Raw genomic sequence first — 19,725 nt, 5'->3', positions numbered from 1 at the left:
GATTTAGTCAAATTATTCTTCGGGCAAAAGCAGAAACATCTTTATGTGAAGAGCAACGGCTGAAGTGTTGGCAGTGTGACCCCCCAAAAAAATAGCTGTGGTTTGTTAAACCTAAGATTTGCTGGTCTCCAGGACGCCAGAACATGTGGATACAAATGGCCGGTATTTGACGGCAAAGGCCAAAAGAGAGACGCTTTTTAAATATCCTGGCGTTATCCGAAAACTAATGTGTTTGTGGTATCCCTTGTGTTGTCTCTGGGTCAAAGTGAACGACCTTGACCCCTGCGAATGTATTTATGGAAGCCAGGGAGGTCGTCCACCTTGATCCAGAGAAAACACAAGGGATATCTCAAACACATTTGTTTTCGGGGCCTCTGGGTCAAAGGCTAATGTCTTCTGCCTGCTTCATAGTTTGGTCGCTGGAATACATTTTTTTTGTATCTTAAGTGTGTTTATTTGGTCTTTTTCTTTCTTTAGTTTTAGAATTTTCAATTTTTGGTTTGGGTTTCTTTTTGTCTTATTCTCTTTTAAATATTGTAATTATTTCCCTCATAGCATAACTTTATTTCCTCCATCATTGATGGACAATGCTTTTCAAAACGGGCAGATCTGGAAGTATATCATTTGTTCATTGACTGCACATTTGCTTCTTTCCAACAATTAATGAACACAATTTCTTTAGATGTCTCTAAGATTGAATTCTTAACCCTTGTGTTATCTCTGGGTCAAGGTGACCCGACCTCCCTGGCTTCCTTAAACACATATGCAGGGGTGGAAGCCGACCCAGAGACAACACAAGGGATACTTCGAACACATTTGTTTCTTCATCTTGACCCTCAGACCCTATTTCTGTTTTCTCTGGGTCAAGGTGAACGACTGGTTTGTCCTTCATAAATACTACATTTGGACATAAATATAAGAGGTTGTTCACCTCGACCCAAAAGCAATACAAGGGATAAAACAATGACATTTATTTTCGGGCCTTTTGGGTCACCTTGACCCTAAGAAAACAAAAGGGTTAAACCTTTACGAAACGCAGCCTCAAATAGAGGACGACCAAGAGGCTCTTTATCACTGATACGTCTCTCAAAGGTCAATAATGGACAAAACAAAAAGTTAACATAAAGAATGACTTGAATTTGCAAATAAAGTTTAAAATGAGTGAAATCCTTTATAATAAAATACTTTAGAATTGTTGATAAATTGTTCACCTCCCTGTTGACGAAGAGAATTGAACCCATTCTACCTACACTTACCCATGAGGACCGTAGACAATGTCATTCTTATGTAAGGTTTTGTCAAGACAAAAAACATAATTGACAGCTTCGCAGAAAAACGAAAAAACATAAAACTTGTCGAATTAAAAAGAATGGAAAGATAACAGAAATGATTCATACTGGAGGGAGGAACTAGACTTGTTTTGTTTTGCATCGATATGTTCGTAGAACCTTTGGGTCAGGGATGAGATGCTGAAGGAATACGGTTACAAAATTCATGAATAAAACCCAAATTCTAACATTGAACTATGACCCACTACCAGTGAAAGTTAGTATATTTGGAAATTGTAAAATACACTGCCTTGAGACATCTTAAGACTATTTGACTTCAACTGTTGACCATGAATGTTTGGACAAACAACGATGTATAGCTCAGTTATATCCATCACGACTACCAAAAGAGTGAAGCGAGGAAAGGGGAATAAGTTACAGGAGGTCGACCTGAAGGTTGCAGGCGACACTTTATCAAAGATCTTTCTGAAATCCTGGATTCTTCCAGGATTATGAGGTGAGGCTGGATTTAAGCTTCACTGCATATCACTCATTTACCCACAAGGCCAGTTTTCTGAGCTTCGAGAATCTTCATAAAAAAAACAGTGTTTGGAAAAAGATGATTTTCTAGATACTACGACCAAAATTTAAAATCCTCAGAGATATTTGTAGACGAGATTCATAAAGATACTCATTTATTATTGGATGCAAAAAAGTATCAATACAATAGTATTTGAACACACATTTCTGATCACAAAGAAGAACATGGAGATAATTTGTCATCTACAGTCGGTTGTGTTGGAAGAATAGTGTTTTTAATTCACCCATCCATAAAAAACCCTTGGCACGGGGTGTGCCATTTTAGTGTAAATATTTCCTTGTGTAGGTGATAACATGTACCTGGCTTGACTATGGAAAACTGGAAAAATAAAGTCGAGACATGTTATTTTGCGTAAATAAAGTATCACAAAAAATAGGTTAAAAACTGAATCACCCACTACTGAGGAATTTATAAGTTATCGATGATATATTCAAGATGGAAAAAATACAAAAAAATGTATTTTAGTTTTTTGACCTCATTTCGGGTCATTTTGTGTACTTAAAGAAAACGTAAAAAAAATCTAAAAAATTCTAAGGAAGGTCTGGTTAAATATGCAAAAAAAATTATTTTGGATGATTTAAAAATAAAATATCATATAAGCAGGTCTTTCTAGTGTTTTTCTATAATCAGTTTAATATTTTTTGGGGGCCATTAAATAGTAACAATAACCATGTAGTAACAGTAACATTAGTAACAGTAACAACAAGAGACGTCCTAAAACATACATTTAGAAACTGCTATTGAAATTAATACAAAATAAAATTGATACTTTCAAACTGATCAAAGGCCTCATGAGGGCCGGTGAAAACCAACCAGAACCAGCGAGGTGGAGAGGTCCACTCTGGTGTCGAGGCCCAGAGGAACTTCCCAACCTTTTGGAACTCGAGTGTGTGGTCGAATGAGGGCGCGGGAAGCGTGACGCCAACGCTACGTTGAGTCCGATATCTCGGTCCGTCGGTCCCGGACGACAGAACCCACCCCGTCACGATCCTGACACCGCGGCGTGTCCGCCTCTACCTCGGACCTCAAGCTAATCCTGTCGGGATCATCGTGTGATCGGTGTCGCCGGTGTAATCGCGCCGGTTAGCGGAGCCAGAACTGGCCGGCTCGTTGTCTCTGCCCCGGTGCTCACAGAGTAGCCCGCAGCTCCGGCAGCACTTAGCATACGCCACCAAATCACACACCGCTACACTCCTGTCCCTCACAATTAGTGTCAGCGGCAACCGACCGAAGGGACCAGATTTCTTTCTCCGGGGGTCGCGTCCCAGCTAACCAGGAGCGTGAATTCTCAAATCCCGGACTCGTGGCTGAGAGAGTCGCTGAATGTTCCGCCTGTCTGCTAGATTTGGCATTTGGGTTGTTCGAAATATTCACTGATTTCATTTGCTGCAGGGAAAAACTTTGGCCTCTTCACGAGTCGCAACGAGTCCAACACGTGACGAGTCAGTGATTAATGTGTGTGTGTTTGTGTGTGTGTCTCTCTGTGTCTATGTGTGAGTGTTTGTGTCTCTGTGTCTATGTGTGAGTGTTTGTGTGTCTCTCTGTGTCTATGTGTGAGTGTTTGTGTGTCTCTCTGTGTCTATGTGTGTGAGTGTTTGTGTGTGTGTCTTTCTGTGTCTATGTGTGTTTGTGTGTGTGTCTCTCTGTGTCTATGTGTGTTTGTGTGTGAATCTCTTTGTGTCTATGTGTGTTTGTGTCTGTCTATATGTGTCTATGTGTGTTTGTGTCTGTCTCTTTGTGTCTATGTGTGTTTGTGTGTGTCTCTGTGTCTATGTGTGTTTGTGTCTGTCTCTCTGTCTATGTGTGTTTGTGTTTCTCTCTGTGTCTATGTGTGAGTGTTTGTGTGTGTCTCTGTGTCTACGTGTGAGTATTTGTGTGTGTGTCTCTGTGTCTATGTGGATATGTTGTGTCTATATGTGAGTGTTTGTGTCTCTCTCTCTGTGTCTATGTGTGTTTGTGTGTCTCTCTCTCTCTCTGTGTCTATGTGTGTTTGTTTGTATGTCTCTCTGTGTCTATGTGTGTTTGTTTGTGTCTCTCTTTGTGTCTATGTGTGTTTGTGTCTCTCTGTGTCTATGTGTGTTTGTGTCTGTCTCTCTGTGTCTATCTGTGTTTGTTTGTGTCTCTCTTCGCGTCTATGTGTCTTTGTTTGTGTCTCTCTTTGTGTCTGTATGTGTTTGTTTGTGTCTCTCTCTGTGTCTGTGTGTGTTTGTTTGTGTCTCTCTCTGTGTCTATGTGTGAGTGTGTTTGTGTGTCTCTCTATGTGTTTATGTGTGAGTGTTCGTGTGTCTCTCTCTGTGTCTATGTGTGAGTGTGTGTCTCTCTATGTGTTTATGTGTGAGTGTTTGTGTGTCTCTCTCTGTGTCTATGTGTGAGTGTGTGTCTCTCTATGTGTTTATGTGTGAGTGTTTGTGTGGGTCTCTCTCTGCGTCTATGTGTGAGTGTGTGTTTGTGTGTCTCTCTATGTGTCTATGTGCGAGTGTGTGTCTGTGTACATGGGTGTCTATTTGAAAGTGTTAGCTATTTCTGTTTGTCTGTGTGTGTAAGAGGAGTGTTTTTGTGTTTCTTTTATATCTGTCTTTGTGTACGTTTGTGTGTCTTTATGCAGTTGTGTTTTTGTGTGAGTGTGTCTACGTCAGGCGGTTTGTTTCTTTGTCGATGCTTCTTGACTCTTGCGTCTCTGCACTCTCTCCTTTTATCCTTTCATTTCGACTTGAACAGGTGGTCATAATGTTTTTGTCAAGCCTCTCATCTTGAGCTCGACCTACTTCCTGTCACAGATGATAGAAACACAAGTTTGTCATTAAAGCTCTCGTGCTGCTGTTGGATCATGTTTTCAAGCTCAGACCACACACACACACACACGCACACGCACACAATCAGTTGCGTGAGCACTGGAGTGTGTATCTCTTTCATGTAAAACCGTATCATCAGCGAACATCTGACTGGTCCTCACGTCAGTCACCAGTGGCCCATCTAGTCAGGACACGAGTCGTCAGAACCTTATAAATCCATGACCTGATGGTAAAACGTCAAGACGAGTTTAACCTCAAATCACTCCAGAGACGTTCGCTCAACTGAACCCGATCTGCTCGAACCAACGTCTGCAGGTCCTGTGAACATCATCTGGAGTCTCCTCGTTCACAGTACATCCAAAGTTTCCTGTCTAGTCCCAGTTCGCGGTAATTAACTTGGAACTAATTGAGAGCTTCGCTCCTCTTGATGCTCCATCGTTGTGGGATTAATAAGGGGATTCTGAGCTTCGCTGCAGCAGAAGTGGAGCAGAGAACGATGGAAGGCGACTTCACTTCTGCTTCACCAAACAGGTTCATGTGAGGCACGAGCGGGGATGTGGAATTTTCACTTCAGCAGTAACCTCGGATCAGATGGATGATCAGTGACTGGACGCTCCTGAATTGAGGACGATGATTTCATCGTGCCGTGACCTTTCCTGCTCACTGGAGCTGGATGTTTCCGGGGGAGCGAGGATCAGCCGGTGCACACCAGAAGTGTGAAACCAAGTGTTTGTGTTCCTGATCCGACAGCGGACGCACCATCAAGAGTTGGAGTCTAAACAAAGATGACACGGCATTTCACTTTCTGGAGAAGTTCACGGTCCACTGCCGATCCTGGCTCTGTCACGGACCAAAACACAGAGTTCACAACTTCAATCATGTGAAAGTGAAACCATGACAACTGCAGGACAGGATTGTGCTGCTGCTGGTCTGTCCACGTTAGCCAACATGCAACACCTTGTCTGTCTGTATAGGCTTGGACGCTAACACGCAGTCCGTCCATGTTAGCGAAAATGCTTACATCTCCTCTGTCCACTTTAGCTGAGATGCAAACACCTTGTCTGTCCTCTTTAGCGAAAATGCTTACATCTCATCTGTCCTCTTTAGCTAAGATGCTAACACCTCGTCTGTCATCTTTAGCTAAGATGCTAACACCTCGTCTGTCCTCTTTAGCTAAGATGCTAACACCTCGTCTGTCCTCTTTAGCTAAGATGCTAACACCTCGTCTGTCCTCTTTAGCTAAGACGCTAACACCTCGTCTTTCCTCTTTAGCTGAGATGCTAACACCTCGTCTGTCCTCTTTAGCTAAGATGCTTACATCTCGTCTGTCCTCTTTAGCTAAGACGCTAACACCTCGCCTTTCCTCTTTAGCTGAGATGCTAACACCTCGTCTGTCCTCTTTAGCTAAGATGCTAACACCTCGTCTTTCCTCTTTAGCTGAGATGCTAACACCTCGTCTGTCCTCTTTAGCTAAGATGCTAACACCTCGTCTGTCCTCTTTAGCTAAGATGCTAACACCTTGTCTGTCCTCTTTAGCTAAGATGCTAACACTTTGTCAGTCATCTTTACCTAAGATGATAACACCAGTCTATGCACGTAAGCTAAGATGCTAACATCTTGTGTGTCGTCTAAGGATATGAGGACATGTGTCCTGAGGACCATCAAGTACATATCACCTTCACCCACAAAGACCCATTACTACAGGGTGATGTCACAACCGTTGAACCTGTGTCTGCAATTCTAACTTTTCAACTTAACCTGTGAGTCACAAAAGTGATTCCAGAGAGATTCTAGAGGATGTTGGTTTATATTCAGCATAATCATCTTCATGGTAAAGATGGAGTAAGAGCGGGAAAAGGAAAGTTACAATGAGGAAGAAAGGTGAAGAAGATACAGGGCAATCGATTAAAGAGGAAAAGTAGGAAAGAAGGGAGTGGAAAATGAAAGTGAATGAAACAGATGGTGCATGAGGGGAGAGAGGAGAAGAAACGAGGGACAAGAACAAGATCTGGGAAATAAAGGAAGAGATGAAAAGAAACAAGTCAGGATGAAACGAGGGAATGAGAGGAGGATGACGAAGGAGGGAAGAGGGGAGGAGATAATCCTCTCTGCAGCTTTGACCTTGAAAAAGTTCAGCATCCGTTACATTTTTATTTTCTTTTTTAATAGTTTTGGAGGAGTATGAGTGATGAAGATGAGGACAGATGAAGATGGGGAATGATGAAGATGAGGAATGATGAAGATGAGGAGTGGTTGACTGCAGGTGAGGGTCCACAGGTAAAGGTCTGGACCATGTCTGGAGGTGTGGACTCTGACCTGGATCCGTGAGTTGACAGCAACGCTGCTTGACGAATCATGTGACTGTTAATTATTCAAAGCAGAAGCAGCGACACGTTAGACAATCTGATGTCACGCTGCTGCGCCGACTGGGCGGAGAGCATTTGAACCAATAACCCAGATGATCCAGATGATGTCATGGATAGAGCCTGAAATCTCCTGACGAGGACTCGTGTTTTGAAGTTGTGATTTATTAAATAAGGAGCAGCGGTGACTCCTACCCGAAGAGCAGATGATGAACGCAGAGTGGACAGAACCAGAACCACGACAAAAAGAAAAGTGAATATTAAAGTGATTCTAAACTTCATGAATAAACAAGGGAGCTTTTTGTGATCCTGGTAAACTGCTACTTTCATAACGCAGAGTGCCGGAGCACTCATAAACAGAAGAATGTTCTGGGGCACTATTGTCGTTCAAACGTTCACAAGTGCGTTAAAAGTTTAAAAATATGAGAGTGTATTACTGCATAACTCTATTTACAGATGTGTAATTTTGAATTAATCCACATGCATCTGAAAAGTGAATCATCCCCTACTCCCGTCACTCACATGACTTTTGCGATTCCTGACACGGTAACAATTTATGAACAAATAAATGAGTCTCTATGTGTGTGTATTTGTTGCGATGATGCGTTCCCGCCAGAACATGAACGGATTTCGGGAGTTGTGCTTGTTTCATACCTTCTCTTTAAGATTTGATATTTATGTGTACCTTTCAAGCATTTGTGACTATTTCCCTTACGAAACAATAATCGACACACAAACCAGAACAGACTCAAGACCGCCTACACTTCGCTGCCACGGTAACAACTGTCCCGCTTAATCTCAACTCAACCTTCTGCTACATTCATGTCTCATTTTGTCTCTTGTTACACCCCCTCATGTCTTGTTACATCTCCTCAAATCTTCTAACATCTTTTAATGTTTCGTCAGCTCTCGTCATGTCTAGTTACATTTTGTCTCCCTGTTACACCTTCTCATGTCTAGTTACATCTTCCCATGTCTAGTTACATTTTGTCTACCTGTTACACCTTCTCATGTCTTGTTAAATCTTCTCATGTCTAGTTACATTTTGTCTACCTGTTACACCTTCTCATGTCTTGTTACATCTTCTCATGTCTAGTTACATTTTGTCTACCTGTTACACCTTCTCATGTCTTGTTACATCTTCTCATGTCTAGTTACATTTTGTCTACCTGTTACACCTTCTCATGTCTTGTTACATCTTCTCATGTCTAGTTACATTTTGTTTCCCTGTTACACCTTCTCATGTCTTGTTACGGCTTCTTATGTCTAGTTACATTTTGTCTACCTGTTACACCTTCTCATGTCTTGTTACATCTTCCCATGTCTAGTTACATTTTGTCTCCCTGTTACACCTTCTCATGTCTAGTTACATTTTGTCTCCCTGTTACACCTTCTCATGTCTTGTTACATCTCTTCATGTCTTGTTACATTTTGTCTCCCTGTTACACCTTCTCATGTCTTGTTACATCTCTTCATGTCTTGTTACATTTTGTCTCCCTGTTACACCTTCTCATGTCTTGTTACATCTCTTCATGTCTTGTTACATTTTGTCTCCCTGTTACACCTTCTCATGTCTTGTTACATCTCTTCATGTCTAGTTACATTTTGTCTCCCTGTTACACCGTCTCATGTCTTGTTACATCTTCTCATGTTTAGTTACATTTTGTTTCCCTGTTACACCTTCTCATGTCTTGTTACATCTTCTCATGTCTAGTTACATTTTGTCTCCCTTTTACACCTTCTTATGACTTGTTACACCGTCTCATGTCTTGTTACATCTTCTCATGTTTAGTTACATTTTGTCTCCCTGTTACACCTTCTCATGACCTTTTACACCTTCTCATGTCTTGTTACATCTTCTCATGTCTAGTTACATTTTGTCTCCCTTTTACACCTTCTCATGACTTGTTACACCGTCTCATGTCTTGTTACATCTTCTCATGTTTAGTTACATTTTGTCTCCCTGTTACACCTTCTCATGACTTGTTACACCTTCTCATGTCTTGTTACATCTTCTCATGTCTAGTTACATTTTGTCTCCCTTTTACACCTTCTCATGTCTTGTTACATCTTCTCATGTTTAGTTACATTTTGTCTCCCTTTTACACCTTCTCATGACTTGTTACATCTTCTCATGTCTAGTTACATCTTCTCATGTCTAGTTACATTTTGTCTCCCTGTTACACCTTCTCATGACTTGTTACATCTTCTCATGTCTAGTTACATCTTCTCATGTCTAGTTACATTTTGTCTCCCTGTTACACCTTCTCATGTCTTGTTACATCTTCTCATGTCTAGTTACATCTTCTCATGTCTAGTTACATGTTGTCTCCCTGTTACACCTTCTCATGTCTAGTTACATTTTGTCTCCCTTTTACACCTTCTCATGACTTGTTACACCGTCTCATGTCTTGTTACATCTTCTCATGTTTAGTTACATTTTGTCTCCCTGTTACACCTTCTCATGACTTGTTACACCTTCTCATGTCTTGTTACATCTTCTCATGTCTAGTTACATTTTGTCTCCCTTTTACACCTTCTCATGACTTGTTACACCGTCTCATGTCTTGTTACATCTTCTCATGTTTAGTTACATTTTGTCTCCCTGTTACACCTTCTCATGACTTGTTACACCTTCTCATGTCTTGTTACATCTTCTCATGTCTAGTTACATTTTGTCTCCCTTTTACACCTTCTCATGTCTTGTTACATCTTCTCATGTTTAGTTACATTTTGTCTCCCTTTTACACCTTCTCATGACTTGTTACATCTTCTCATGTCTAGTTACATCTTCTCATGTCTAGTTACATTTTGTCTCCCTGTTACACCTTCTCATGACTTGTTACATCTTCTCATGTCTAGTTACATCTTCTCATGTCTAGTTACATCTTCTCATGTCTAGTTACATGTTGTCTCCCTGTTACACCTTCTCATGTCTTGTTACATCTTCTCATGACTTGTTACATCTTCTCATGTCTAGTTACATTTTGTCTCCCTGTTACACTTTCTCATGACTTGTTACATCTTCTCATGTCTAGTTACATCTTCTCATGTCTAGTTACATTTTGTCTCCCTGTTACACCTTCTCATGTCTTGTTACATCTTCTCATGTCTTGTTACATCTTCTCATGTCTAGTTTCATTTTGTCTCCCTGTTACACCTTCTCATGAGTGGTTAGATCTCCTCAAATCTTGTCATATTTTGTCAGATTTTGTCATGTCTTTTTACATTTTGTTTCTAAATTACACCTCCTCTTGTCTGGCCAAATCTCGTCAAATATTGTTACATCTCACATCATTTCACAGCTTCTCAGGTTTTCTTACATTCCTACTTTTAAAAAGTAATTCTCTTTATGTCTCCGTACATTGCCGCCCATCTTGTTACATCTTGTCACACCATGTTACATTTCCTCATTTCTTGTTACATCTTGTAATGACTCGTCAGATCTTGTTATGTCTTCTTACATTTAGTCTCCATATCACACTTCCTCTTGTCTGGCTACATCTCGTCAAATATTATTACGTGACATCCCACAACTTGTCACAACTTCTCATATTTTCTTACAGCTTAACTTTTTAACAGTAGAACTCCTTATGTCTCCGTACATTGCCGCCCATCTTGCTACATCTTGTCACCATGTTACATTTCCTCATTTCTTTTTACAGTAATGTCTCGTCAGATCTTGTCATGTCTTGTTACATTTTGTCTCTCTTTTACACCTTCTCATGTCTTGTTACATCAGCTCATGTTTTCTTAGATCTTCACTTTTTAACAGTACATCTTTCTGTATCCTTACATTGCCTCCCGTCGTTCTACACGTTATCACACCATGTTAAATTTCTTCATTTCTTGTTGCACCTTTTCACGTCTTGTTACATTTTTCACTTCTTGTTACATCCCTTTATGTCTTGATATATCTTCTAATGTCATTTGCTGACAGGACAAAAGTCATAGTCTGCTGTCTGCACTCATGTGGTCTTGGACTGGGCTTAATGAAGACAGCGGCCCATCCCAGTGCAGCGGGGTATCAGGCATGGTTGTCCAATCTTCGGTCAGCTCTACAGGTTAGCTATTCGTTATAAAAAGTGAAGCACTTTTGGTGGGGGATTGGAGGCATCGGCAGTGCCAAGTCTGCCAGGAGATCAGGGAAAGGACTGGGAGTGATTTTTGGGCACAGAGGGTTTTCAAAAGAAGAACTGGGAGAGGATTTGTGGGTGTCTTAATGGAACTGGTTGCTCCCCCAACTGTCAATGATTTTGTCGCCTCGGCTCTCTGACTCAGATTTAATGCTAAGACGTCACCAAGGAGCCTGGTAGGGGACATCCGAAGGGTCATCATGGACATTCTCTGTTCTGGGAAACATCTCTTCCTTCTGCAGCATGAGGTTGTGGACCACGCCGGACTGACAAGCTTTTACAGCTCGGTCCTGCAGGCATGGTGAATCTTGAATACTGCAGAAACCCCAGATAAAAGACCAGGCATGTGGTTTCTTAAGGGAACCTCTGTTTTTTAATAACTTTTGCCAAGCCAGGCGATGCAGACCGCCAGTCGCGCTCCAGCCTGAGAGAAGCTGGCTGTACCGAACTGGGCAATCTTTTCAAAATGACAACTACATCGGTGGACAACCTGAGAGCAAGAAGCAACATCACCTCTGCCAATGAGGTGGTGCAAAAAGTCTGTAGTAGAATGCCAACAGACTGACAGGAAAGAGGAGGTCAGCTGTCGTCTTTTGAAACCCCACACCACAAGATGGTGAACTTGAACTCTTTGGGCCTGAAAGAGTCGAAGTGGGCTGGGTTGGTTGGCTTGTTGTGCAGTTGTTATAATGGTTCAAGACTGTTGTCTAGTTACATTGCTTCATTTCTTGTTACATCTTTTGAAGTTTTGTTACATCTTCTGATGTGTTGTTACATGTCCCTCTACGTCTTGTTAAATGTCCTCTTGTCTTGTTACATTGCTTCATTTTTTTGTTACATCTCAAGTCTTGCTACATCTTCTCATGTCTTGTTACATCTCCTGGTTTGTTGTTACATCTCCTCATGTCTTGTTACATCTTCTCATGTGTTGTTACATCTCATCACAACTTATCACGTCTTTCATTTAATTAAATGTCCCTTTGTCTTGTAACATATCCTCACGTCCTGTTACATCTTGTTACAGTACTTCTTGCCATGTCTTGTCTCCTATATCTCCTTATGTCTCGCTACATCTTCTTATATGTTTATATCATTAACTCTGTCAGTAATTGAATACACGAAAAGCGGTCCACAGACCCAAATTAGAACACCAACATTTAGTCTCACCTCAATAAGTCTCCTCACATCTTGTCACACTCAAGATCTGAGCTTCGTTCTCTCCCCTGATCTCACGCTGCTCTCCAAAACCACATAAATGTCAGGAGGACAGAGAGAAACTCAGAGAGAATAAAAAAAATAAACTAAAGACAACATTTAAAAGAAGTTAAAGATGATTACAGAAAAAGAAAGAGAGGGGAGTTGAGCTTCATCTGGACCTGAGGATTTGTACGTTCACTTGGGTGTTGTGAGGCTGTAGCTGCTGAGGAAGGTTTCAGCAGAAATTAAAGATTCAATATGAATAATTCACAAACTCCAACAAGGCTCATCAGCACTTTTAGGAAACCTAGAAAAAGCAGCACGTTCATGGAGGCAGCAGCTTCACACACGTCCATCTTCCTAAGGAATGTCTGCCGACCTCCACGTGGACGATCGACACTAACACTGGCAGTTAGCATCAATGGCAACAGTAGACCAGATCATTGACAGGTTATCACAGAAATAACAACAGCCATATAGCTGAGAGGGACAGGCTCATACTTTCAATCACACTATCACTGACTCAGTCATTTACAAACTAACTGAGTCACTAACTCATAAACTGATGCATACTCTCTTACTGACTCACATTCTCAGTCACTCACTCGAATACAATCGTACTTACTCACAATTTCGCTGACTCATTAAGTCATTAACTCACTCAACCAGCCACTAACTCATAAACAGACTTACTTGCGATTCAGTGAAAGTGCGAGTGACTAAGTTTGTATTTGAGTTAGTGACTGAGAATGTAGTCAGTAAGAAGCACAGTTAGAAGTTCTGTTTATGAGTTAGTGGCTCAGTGAGTGAGTTAATGAGTCAGTGAGAGTGTGAGTGAGTACATTTGCCTCCCATTCTCAGCCACTAACTCGCGAACAAACATACTCAATCTTTCACTAACTTGCACTCTTACTGGCTCAATAACTCGCTCACTTAGCCACAAATGCACAAACAAACTCACTCACTAACAAATTGCTTATTGACTCACATTCTCACTAAAATAACTCACACAATCGTTTACAAACTAAGTTATTGACTCACAAATAGATGTCCTCACTTTTTCTCTTACAAACGTTGACTCTCACTGACTCATTAATTCATTCACCCACTCACTCACACTCAACTAACTAACTCACTCATTAACCATCTTATATACTAACTTAACCTCTAACTCACTCACCCTCATATTTACTCTTCCACTCACACATCATTTCACTCATTCACCCTCTCACAGCCAGAGTGAGTTGGTTCTGAGGCCCAAAATAATCTCACAAGAACAGTGCGCAATATCTGAAGATCGTTCCTTGTTGTTCCTACTGATGGACTAATAAACTGACTCAAGAACTGACCCAGATCGTGGAATCATTGTCAATGGTTACAAAACACGAGGACAGATGATTTGTCATGATAATAATGTTTATGTCGTCGTGCATGAACTTCATGACACCATGAATCTAAGACGAGTTCTTGTCTACTCCCAGTGACCAGGATGCAGCATCTGAAACCCTGTCCACTTGTGTGCTACAGTAAGAGTCGTTTCTGTTTCAGTGCCGAAAAAAGTCATTCTTTTTTTCAACTTGTGTTCTGGGTCTGGTCTGGAACGGACCGACCGGCTCGGCTCGGACCGCCTCCTCATTTCAGGTCATTAAATTCGGCTGAGGCGTGTGCGTCTGAAGCCTCTAGTCAGCCTCGAAGAAGGATGAAGTGGTGAATCACTTCAGACAGACGAGGCTCATTAGGAAAGTGCGACGGAGGAGAAACGCTTCCTGCGGTCGACTCTGGAGTCTTGTTAAGAAGGAATAATTCAAAGCGATCACCTTCATCACCTTTAATTAAATGTCAGTCTTATGAGACGATGCCAGAGCTGGAGCAGAACAACCAGCGTCTTTTATTGGGATCACCTGACCCTCAAGTGTTCAGGTGGGTCCAGAGTGGAGACGGACACCTCTGAACTTGTTCTAAAGTGAGGGCGCACTGCTAACTTTACAACAAATCAATTTGGAAGTTTGTTTGAATAGAATAGTTTCAGATAATAGTCCTACATGTACTGCAGAGTGTAGATCTGCCTTGTTTGAAAAGAATAAACGATCATCAGGAGTTGCCAAGTACACACCGGAACATCACGTGGGTGTTAGGGGTATATATTGGCAAGAATCTGGCAATTCATGCTGTATGTTTCGATAATGTAGGAACAACAACATATATATGTGTAGTATTGTCCAGTACTTGACTCTGGTGTTGCAGAATTTACAGATCACATGACTCTTGACCAAATTGCAACTGCTTTCATTTGTTTTCAAACCAAAATTTGTCCAAACATCTGCTTTAAAAAAAAAGATGCTGGGATCTTCTGTATCCTCTCACCCCCAGTCATCACCGGGATTTCAATGCACCTCTAGCTGTGGAGGACGTCTAGCGTCCAGAAGTCTTACTCGTTTTATCCCTTTTCATTTGACCAACAGATCTAGAAAACCGTTCAGTCATGCTTTTATCAGCTCAAAATAATTTAAAAAAATCAAACCCGTGATTAATAAACCCGACCTGGAAAAACTCACCCATACCCTCATCTTCTCCCGTTTAGATTACTGAAACTCCCTCCTCTCTGGCATCTCTCAAAAATCCCTCTCTGGACTTCAACCGGTCCAGAACTCAGCAGCTAGACTTTTAACTGGTTTTAACAGACGTCATCACATCACCCCAGTGTTAGCCTCACTGCACTGGCTTCCTGTGCATTTTAGAACTGATTTAAATCTTGTACTGATTACTTTTAAAGCTCGCCGTGGTCTGGCTCCCTCTTGCATCGCAGACATGCTGACCCCCTATAACGGCTCGCAGTCTTAGATCCTCGGGCCCTGTTAGCTGTTCCACAGTCAAGGGGACAGAACCTTCTCCATTAGGGCACCTCGACTTTGGAACGGTCTGCCCGAGGAGATGAGACTGGCTGAGTCTGTGCCTTCTTTTAAAAAAACACTTTTATAGACTGGCTTTTATGTGATGTCGCCTTTAAACCCTTAACTGGATTCATCAATGGGCTTTTACTCTCCTTTATTTGCAGTGTTTTACCATTTTATTCAGTACTATTTTCCTTCAATGGAACGTGTGTTGTTTTACCTTCTTTTATTACTGTGCAGTCTTGGGTAATTTTTCAGCTGAAGTTGTTTGCTTTTATGAAAAGCACTATTTAAAAGTGCTGTATAAATAAATAAATAAAATTGAGAAGTTTGATGGTTGCAACACAAATTTAACAAACGCCTTGAAAACGTATATATTGATTGTAAATCATTCATTTTTGTTTGGATATTGAAACACATACCAGAAAAGAAAAATGATCGATACACTGCTGTTGGATTTCAATACGGTATCGTGAGAAAATATAGCAATGTTTAAGTGTATGGATATTCTCTTACACCATGTAGGAGGACTCTGTGTTGAACGCGACTGGCGGTGTTTGGACGAGCTCCTCGACACAGATACATTTCTTCAGGTCAGGTGAGGTAACAGGCGCTCCACGTTTTCTTACTCCAAAACAAACTTTCATGTTGGCACCGACTTTAGGAAGCAAAACTTAAGTGAGAACGACACGAGGCGGGCGCCAGGAGTCTGGTAGGACACGTGCTCGTCCTCGATGTTCGTGTTGTCAACACTCGTTCGGCGTCAAAGCCAGAAATCAGGTCAGAAACTCCAACAAAACATTCCAAAGGAGGCGCTGAAGTCATTAACCTAAAAATAACTCATTCACAGTCTGCGACGCGTCGCACGCCTGAGCTGAGAAGGTTCTCCGCAGCCGCAGCTCTGTCGGCGTCCACCGTCTTCCCGACCGACGACCACCTGCTGCTGGACGAACCATCAGTAAACGAGTCTCCATCAGACCAAGTCGCCCGAGAGTTGACGACGAGTAGATAAGAATCACAGAAGAAGAAGATGCTATGACTCGCTGCTCTCAGGTAAATCTATCAAAACTTGTTTTACAGGAGGAGTGTCATGGCTTACAATTCTACATGTGTAACCAGAGCTTCTAAACGTTGGGTAACCGGGTACATGACTGAAATGGATTTTTTTCCAATTTGACAATTTTCTTTCGCAGTTGTGTTGTATAACAACCAGAGGTGTCTTAATTATAACCACAATATGAATTATTGTAGACTGACGTCGAGAAATGTATTAAATTCTAGACAACATAATCGATCAATTTACCATATTTTTCGGACTATAAGACGCACTCATTAAAATCCTTTAATTTTCTCAAAAATGGACGCCTTATATAATTAGCCTTATGTATTAATTGTCCAGTATTTACTGACCTCAACCCAATTTTAAGTGCTACACTGAATCTGTCAAACTGATAATACGAAGCCGCGACGTCTTAAAACTGTATCGACACTTGGTTCTCGTCCGAGTTGCTCATCACATGACCAAAAAGCACACATATAACACCCTTATATTTAATATCCGTGTAACCATTAACACGTGTAGTCATTGACACACATGCAGAGAACCCTCTGGCTGAACCGCAACAACACACAGATGAATAAAGTCAAGTGAACCGCACACGTGTGAGGTTGCTTCCACACACACGCTCGTACTTTTAAGATATTCAGATCGAAACGTGAAGAGGAAAGAGGTCTTTGTTAGCTCGCTAGCACGTTCGTCAGTTTAACTCTCTCCGCTTGATCGCACATCTCCGCGTATCCATGGCGACATTAACTGGATTTCGAGAATAGAAAGAACCCTTTTAATAAATAAAATTATGCTTCCAATGTTTTCCTAGTGAACTTTGTCCGGGATTGCTACATGAGTGACAACCTCTCATGAATAAGGGGTTGTTTATACGAAGTTTGTTTCTTTAGTACTTTTGCTGGTCTGTTCCCTTGTTCGCACTCATGGAGAGAAACGCATGATAGAGATCGGAGAGGAGCAGAGATAGAGATAATATGGAGAGGGGGAGATCGAGTGGGAGTTGGAGAGATTGAGCGACAGAACATGCAGAAGAGGAAAAGAGAGAGGGGAAAGAGAGGGGGTGAAGAAGGAGAAAGGAGAGAGCGATGGAGATAAGGAAAAGGGGGAGAGAGAAAAGAATTGGTGAGATAGAAGTTGATGGAGAAAGAGAGGGTCTCGTCTTTGGACTTGACCTGTTTGAGGAAGGTTGAGGGTTCAAGTCCAAACTCACCAGTGTATCGTTCTGACAGGCATCAATATGAACAGAAGGTCAACAAGAGTTCGAACCCCTGAGGTCGAGTCTCCACGCGGTCCGACGTCTCACCGGGTCGGCGAAGGAGTCTTGTTAAGTTATTTAAAGTGTGGAACAAAAGTAGGAGATGATCTCACCGCCGTTCGTGGCGAGCACACGCCGACGTACAACCATCGCACAACTCAAATAAGCTGCTCGCTCGGATTCAACCCGGCACACAATTACAAAGCGAAACCACATCGGGCCGAGCATCACGTATGCATCGCATCACCGACCATTTTCCACTTTTGTGCTTCGGCTGTTTGTTTACTGCAGTCAGAAACCATGAGAGAGCCCCCGGGGTGAGGAGGGTAAGGGGGGGGTGGAGGGCGTAACAGCCAAAAGAAAGTGAAAAAGGAAAAAGTCGGCCTCGACGCACTGGAGCTTTTCAAGGTGTTACGACATCACAACCCGGATTTACTGGAGCTTTGGTGAGAGGCTGAATGCCCCACAGAGCTGATCTGCTTTTGTGTCTCCCACCATTCTGGAAAAATGGAACGTCACCCCACTCACCCCCGCCTCACCCCTCACTGAGACCGACATATAAGGAGGAGCAGAGGGAGAGAAGGGGTGGGGTGTGGATGAGGGGGGGGGATAGTTTTTTTTCTAAATGTGATCCAGATTCAGAACATCAGGTGCTTCTCTTTACGACAGAGCTGGAGAGCATCATTTCACATCAGACTCAAGCATGCCACTGTGTGTGTGTGTGTGTGTGTGTGTGTGTGTGTGTGTGTGTGTGTGTGTGTGTGTGTGTGTGTGTGTGTGTGTGTGTGTGTGTGTGTGTGTGTGTGTGTGTGTGTGTGCATGAGAGGAGACACGGTGTGTGTCAGACTTGGCACGGGAAGCAGCAGGAAAAACGGAAGGAAAAATGTGTTTCTACAACGTGACTGCGTTCAAGAGCCTGAAAAACTGTAATTTGAGATGTGAATTCATTACGCGCGCCCGTCAGGCCGCTGATGCGATGCAACAGCGCCACTTAGCGACGGGCGCGTGTGCGTGTAGGCGCGCGTGTGTGCCCGCGTGTGTGTGTGTGTGTGCGCGTGTGTGTGTGGCAGCGCCTGGTTGTCGCCTACCTTCGGTGTCACCAGACGTCGCTGCAGCAGGTTCGTGGAGCTCCTCCGTCCTCGAGCGTGCGCGGAATGTTGAACGCGGCGGCCGCGACGCGCCGCGCGCAGCGGGCGGCAGCCGTGACCCGTCCGTGCTCCAGCATCGTGGGTTCCTCTCACGGCGTCCGTGAAGAGCGAGGAGAAGTGTTGAAAGTTGATCTGCGGGAGAGACAGACACACTGAGCCTCGCAGCCTCACTTGTTGAATCGGTTCCGCGAGATGACGCACGACCCGGCGGGTGTCGACGACAGGCATCAGAATCGGTACTCGGTACCGAGACTCGTGACTCATCTCAAAAACATTCTTCGCGTGGTTTTCGTGTGGGTGCGCATCTGCGTCCGTGGGTGAAGCTCCGCGAGTGAGATTTCGTGGGGGGACCAGCCTGTGGCCCCCGGTAACCGGTGCTGGTGTGCGCGGGCCAGATAGAGTATCGGGGTTCACGAGAGACACCTGACCACTTCAGTAACACAAAACGCCAGAACCGACTGTGCCCCCAAACGTACCCCCCCCCCCCTGCACCCCCGAACCCCGCAGCAACAGACCAATTAAGGACTCACCCCCTTCCCGTGACACATCTCTCCAGGCGGCCAGGTGGAGAGGACATCGCAGCCTGTTACTCCATTCGGCCCCTCGGCTGGAGCGGGAAATTAATCCAACAGTGTTCCCGCCATCGACCCCCAAAACACGATAATCCACCTGTCGTCGTGAAGACCCCCTCTTCCCCCCCCCCTGCTCCTCCTGCTGCTCCCGGGAATATTCCTGCCGACAGGAGGCGTCAAAATTGGGTCTCGACCGCAGAGAAGACCAGTGAGAGACTCCAGAATCGAGAAGCGCTGGTTCGGAATCTCCGCAGTCCGGACTCAGGTCCTCCTCCTCCACCACCTCCTCCTCCTCTTCCTCCAGTCCTCCTCCTCTTGGAGTCTCTTGGAGACTGAATGAGGGGATTCCGTCACTAAACACATCAAAACACACAGTACGGATGGAGTCTCTCTCTCTCTCTCTCTCTTTCTCTCTCTCCCTCTGTGAGGAACGGAG

General features: G+C 43.2%; 1 protein-coding gene across 1 annotated transcript in view; it reads right to left on the bottom strand.

Annotated features, from left to right (window-relative positions):
• The window catches only part of LOC148089055 (glutamate receptor ionotropic, NMDA 2A-like), a 77,598-nt gene extending 58,181 nt beyond the window's left edge, over positions 1 to 19,417 (bottom strand). Inside the window, exons 1-2 of the mRNA XM_087802520.1 lie at positions 19,248 to 19,417; positions 18,658 to 18,849 (exon numbers count right to left, since the gene is read on the bottom strand). Of these exons, the coding sequence (XP_087658646.1) occupies positions 18,658 to 18,849; positions 19,248 to 19,265 (210 nt within the window). The 5' untranslated portion in view covers positions 19,266 to 19,417. The remainder of the gene's footprint in view (positions 1 to 18,657; positions 18,850 to 19,247) is intronic.
• Positions 19,418 to 19,725: the final 308 nt, after the last annotated feature.

The sequence above is a fragment of the Callionymus lyra genome, chromosome 1, assembly GCF_982586985.1.
Source record: "Callionymus lyra chromosome 1, fCalLyr1.hap1.1, whole genome shotgun sequence".
In the NCBI taxonomy this organism is placed as follows: Eukaryota; Metazoa; Chordata; class Actinopteri; order Syngnathiformes; family Callionymidae; genus Callionymus; species Callionymus lyra.
Note: the sequence above shows the minus strand (reverse complement) of the source record. Positions and strands in the feature narration are given on the sequence as shown.